The following is a 5,625-nucleotide window of genomic DNA, read 5'->3' on the forward strand; positions in this document are numbered from 1 at the left end:
GACTTAATGAACAATGGCATTTTTGATGAAAACATTTTGTAACTGTCTCTCAGATGAGACACATCGATTGTACTGTGGGCTAGTGCTAAACAAGTGATGTCAACAAGTCAGCTATTCAGATAATTTAGGTGAGTAATTTATTTATTTCATGAATTTAGCAGACGGTATTCGTATTATTTATATTTTATAGTGGCAGCAAAAAATCTAGCGCCGGCCTTGAAAATGACACAACTTACGAGGTATCATTATTAAAAAAATATATTGATAAGGAAAAGGTTAACCCTTGGGCATCAGCAAAAATCACAATAGAGAACAAATGTTTAAAAATATTTCATAATTTTGAAACAATGTTCCATACAATAATGCACTACAAATTGTGGGATACACGCTGTCCTTACCAGGAACTAAGGCTGCGACTGAACGCATTTTTCCTACAGTAAATAAAGTATGGACATCAGAAAAATCACAATTAAGTGTTGAGATTTTGAAAGCCATTTTATGTGTGAAATATAATTTAACAAATTCTTGTGAAAAATTTCATGACCTTTTAAACAACAACAGCAATCTACTAAAAAAAAATTCACTCAAATGAGAAATAAGCTAAAGAATAAATAATACTATACATAATTTGTTTCTTTTTCGGCCGGGGCTGGGTTTGAACTTGCCACCTTCGGCATATGGGGCCAGCGCTCTACTCCTTTGAGCCACAGGCGCTGCCCTATGCATTATTTTTTCAAATGTATTATATTTGTAAATTGTACTTATGTTGAAATTAAAAATATATATATTACAATACTATTTTTGCATTCTATGAAAATTTTTATTGCTCCATATAGACCAAATTTTTAATTAAGAACCTCCTCCCCACCCCCACCCCCATCAATGGTGTCCCACTTTACCAATGTTAAAATCTGGTCACCTTATCTTAGAGCCTTCAATAATTTATAACAGTGTAAAGGGGTCCTGAGACCCCCAAACTTGAGAACTGCTGCTCTAAGCCAATCATGTGGCTCTGTCAGTGATTGGTTCAGGGGTGGGCAGGTTTAAGTTACTTTGGGCCAATGAGATGTGAGGACAGGTTTAAGGAGTGCGTTTGAGAAAGAATCTAGCTTTCTTGCTAGTAGGAAAGAACCACAGGAGACCAGGCTGTTTCTCCTCCTGGGCAAGCAGGAATGGGAAAGTCTGTGGCTGCAATTGCTGGTGGCAGTCACCTTACAATGGAAGGAATGCCAATGTTAGGAAGAAGCCCCCAAAACAGCAGGAAGAGAGATGGAAATAACCTGGTCCTTGGAGATTTTGTAGTGGTGTTTCATTAAAGGATCCTGAAGCTGCATTTGCTTACTAAACCAAACAAATTTTTAGATTTAAAAATAAATTTAAAAAAATAAAAATAAGTTTCTGTTATTTGCAGCCCAAAGCATCCTTTTGAGCCTCCATCCAACTACCTATCATAAGAATGTTCTCTATTAGTTTTATGGATTTTACAAATTGATACTCAGAAGCCCCTGCCTTCATATAAGTCAATGATAGAAAGAGTCCTCTGCAGAGGGTAGAGCCCAGTCACCATCCCTGCAAGGCTGTCCATGCCCATTCCTTGTTGGGTTCCATTATTAAATCTGGGACAGATCTGAAGATCTATATAACCCCCAACTGGATAAGCCCTGTGAGGAAAGAAACTGCAGCTGCTACCTTGGTCCCCTGCTCACCCTCTTTCATATAGAACCTGGCTGCTGATGATAGAGGAGTCAGAAAAACTCAGAATGGGTGTGGTCTGCCACCCAACTTCATCCGCTCTCCCTTAATTATGCTGCTCTCCCCTGATGTTTCTGGAATATACCCAACCCCTCCCTCCAAGGGACAAGCAAGCTTGCCAACCCATAGTCCCTCTGAAGAGTTTGGCTAATGAGACTGACAAAAGTGTACCTCCCACAGCGACGCATACCTCAGTGGGGTAGGAGAGTAGAACATAGAGGATGGAACTAGATTGGTTTAAAACCTGGCTATACTACTTTATAAGCATATTCCTTCCTTAACCTCTGAGCCTCAGTTTCCTCATCTGCAAAGTGGGAAAAACAATGAACTTACAGGATTATTTTGAGGATTTAACACAGTGGCTCATCAAGCAACTGGCATACAGTAGATGTGGCATAACCACAGATATTTATTGGGCACTTTGCAGGCATTTGCTGGGCACTGGGGATCTGGAAATGAAGAAAACTCTTTCTGATGTGTCCCTGTAGTATCCTCAGCCTAGACCCAAGCCTGACCCACAGCAGGTGCTGAATAAATGTTCGTAGAGTGAAAGAATGCCTTTGAGGTGATCACACATTAGTGAGAAAGATAGAGGGGCAAGGCACATACCAATCATTTTACTATAAAAGAGTAGTTGGCTGGATGCAATGGCTTATGCCTAAAATCTTAGCAATCTGGGAGGTCAAGGCTCTGACTGATTTTGCCATTGCAGGTGCAAAGTGCCTGAGGCCAGGAGTTTGAAAATAGCCTGAGCAAGAATGAACACCATCTCTACAAAAAATAGAACAATTAGCTGGGCATGGTGGTGGGTGCCTGTAGTTGTAGCTATCGAAAGGTGAAGCAGAAAGTATTGCTTGAGTGCAGAAGTTTGAGGTTGCAGTGAGCTTTGAGGATGTCACTGCACTCCAGCCTGGGTAATAGAGTGAGACTTTGTCTCAAAAAAAGGTGGGGGGGGGCGGGTAGGTAATAGTTAGAGGCCAGCACAGAGTACTGAGGGAGCCCTTCCCACAGGGGGGGGATGAAGGGCTAGAGTTGATGGGTGAGTGGAGTCTGGAAGGAAGTGTAAGAATCAGTCAGGAAAAGAGAGGGGGAAAGTGTTCTCCAGGCAGGGGCCACACTGGGACAAAGGCTGGGACGGGGGCACAGCATGTGTGAGATATAGGGCCATCCTGGGAAGGGACAATGACTCAGAGTGAGCTGAGCCTGGGCTGGACCCCGCCAGTTAACTCCAGAGGGAGCCTCTGCAGGTCCCTTCAGAAGTTTAGCCTGTTGCTCAGAATAAGCCTCCTCTCAGATGAGGCTACTCTGCCATTGGGTGCTGTCCTTGCTTATCAGAGCCAAAGACTCCTCTGAAAGCAAATATTTACTGAGAACTTGTAAAGTGGCCAGACGCTATCTCAGCATGTCTCTGTATTAAGTCATTTATTAAAGTTCTCATGACAAGCCTGTGCAGTCAGAACTATTATTATCCCCATTTCCAGATGAAGAAACTGAGGCACAGAGCAATTAAGCCCTCTTCAGCCAAGGTCAAGGCTGGAATTCAGACTCACCAGCCTGGCTCTGAGAGTTTAGCCACTACCAGGTAACTTCTTTTCTGATTAAATGAATGAAGCACCCCCAGTCTCATGGCGGTGTATAGCAATTCTCACTGTGCCAGCATCTTCCTAACATCTCCAGGTTGATAGGTGAAGGCAGCGAAACAAGCCCCCTGGACCCCAGATAAGCAGGGATGTGAAGTCAGAGGGCAGCTCCCAGATCCTGACCACCACTCCTGGCTGGCTTCATCCGGTCCTCTCTCCCACCCTGGGGTTGCGAGGTGAAGGGTGACAGGCTTACCCGCTTCTCATTGAAAGAGCCATTCACATTAACCCCACAGGCCAGGTCAGGACTGGGGAAGGTTTCCGACCAGCCGTCCTGTGTGCAGTTTCGAAATATGGAACCTGTGGGTGCCAAGCATCCTGTAGGTGAGCAGTTGGGTACTATTATTTTTATGGTAAAATCTACTGCAACATTCCACCTGTCTTATTCCACCCACCTTATCGTTGCAGAAACTGAGGCACATAAGGGTTAAATAACTTGCCCAAGATCACACTCTAGTAAATGGGGAGGAAGGGACTTGAACCCTGGAGTTTGAGCTCCAGAGCCCATTCTGCTGTCCACACACCACATACTAATCCCCTTTCTGACACCCGCCAATGCTTCTCTCAGGAGTCCCATGGCAGGTCCTGCTGCCACATAACACATGGGTCTGTAGTCTAGGGAGTCTGTGGTGGCTGGCAAGGACTTGGTCACCACCAGAAAGGATCCCATAACGATCTCTTCTCAGGTGCCCATTGCTACTCATCAGCTCTGAGGAAGTTCTATTTTATATATAACTTCCTGTCCTGCCTGCCTAGTCATCTGAAAACCACCAGCATGCCACTGAGATAAACCCTTCCAGGCAGCGTCTTTCGCAGAAGGGATGGAGTTATGAGTCCTCTAGCCAGGATGACAAGGCCATGCCCTGCATCTCTTCACACGATAGAGCACAAGTCACCACATCCCGCAGCCCTGCTGTTCACTGCCCTGCACCCACCCTGCCCTACACAAGGCTGCATGCTGTGCCCCTCTCACCACTCCGGCAGCAGTTTCCCAGCAGTGCCCGGCCTGCAGCCATTGCTCATCAGACAGTGGCTGGCTGGCTAGACAGTACCAGGATGAAGAGCCTGCTCTGAGCCCTCCTAACAGAGAATAGGAACAGGAGCCCAGGCTTGGAAGGGAGTCCCCAGCCAAGAAGGAAGTCTCAGAAGGCCACCTGGACAAGTTCCCCTTTTTGGACTGAACGGCCCAGCCGCATTCTGTGCTCTGGGCTGCCAAGCAGGGCTACAATTAACAGGCAACATCTGTCTGACTTTGTCACTCCAGGTGCAGGATGCTGACCCCCCAGTTCTGTGGGCAGGAGCCCTGCTGCCCTTTTGCTCTTGCACAAGCCCTGTCCAGGCACCTTGACAGACTCAACTGGGCTTGGCATGCTTCTTTCCCACAGGGCCCAGGAGCTAGGTCACTGGCTAACAGGGTTTAGGGTCAAATAGGTTTCACTGAGACACAGAAATATGGCTGGGTTTTTAGAACCAGCCACTACACTAAATGCTTTACATACAGATTCTCACAGTGCCCCTCGGAGGGAGATGCTTCTTCTGCCTGTAATAGATCAGAAAACCAAGGCCTAGAATGGGGCCACAGTGCCCAGCCAGGGTCTATCCCATCAACGTACTTGCCCTCCCACCTAGCCCTCTCCCTGCAGCCTCAGGGGCAGCTTATAGCAGAGCAAGGGTGTTTGGGGGCTCTGGGCATGCCAGATGATGAAGGCTCAGGAGGCCTGGAATGATAACTTTAGAAGAAGCCAGCTCTGAGTTTGAAACTTAGTCCTTCCTCTTGGTGGCTGTGTGACCTTAGATGCATCACACTCTGTGCCACAGGAAAATAATCAACCTGTGATTATTTAAAGAGCCAGCAGGAAACACGATAGCACACACAAAATACCCAGGCTGGTGCCAGGCACAGAGAGGGCACCATGGTATCACTTTCTGGCCTTTCTAAAACAGGCCGGAGTGGGTGGGGCTTGGAGTCTTGGAATTTGGGGAAGAGGCAGTAGGTTTCTGGAATTAAATCTACTGGGCCTGAGGGTCAGTGATAGGGTGCCAGCCCCATATACGAAGGGTGACGGGTTCGAACCCAGCCCTGGCCAAACTGCAACAACAACAACAAAAGTAGCCGGGCACTGTGGCAGGTGCCAGTAGTCTCAGCTACTTGAGAGGCTGAGGCAAGAGAATGGCTTGAGCCCAGCAGTTGGAGGTTGCTGTGAGCTGTGATGTCACAGCACTCTACTGAGGG

At 46.8% G+C, this 5,625-nt stretch overlaps 1 protein-coding gene across 1 annotated transcript in view; it reads right to left on the reverse strand.

Annotated features, from left to right (window-relative positions):
- SCTR (secretin receptor) overlaps positions 1 to 5,625 on the reverse strand; it is an 80,381-nt gene that overhangs the window by 32,012 nt on the left and 42,744 nt on the right. The window contains exon 4 of the mRNA XM_012806875.2: positions 3,589 to 3,692. Within this exon, the coding sequence (XP_012662329.1) occupies positions 3,589 to 3,692 (104 nt within the window). The remainder of the gene's footprint in view (positions 1 to 3,588; positions 3,693 to 5,625) is intronic.

This window comes from Otolemur garnettii, unplaced genomic scaffold (assembly GCF_000181295.1).
Source record: "Otolemur garnettii isolate 467f Iridium unplaced genomic scaffold, OtoGar3 scaffold00059, whole genome shotgun sequence".
NCBI classification, from domain to species: Eukaryota; Metazoa; Chordata; class Mammalia; order Primates; family Galagidae; genus Otolemur; species Otolemur garnettii.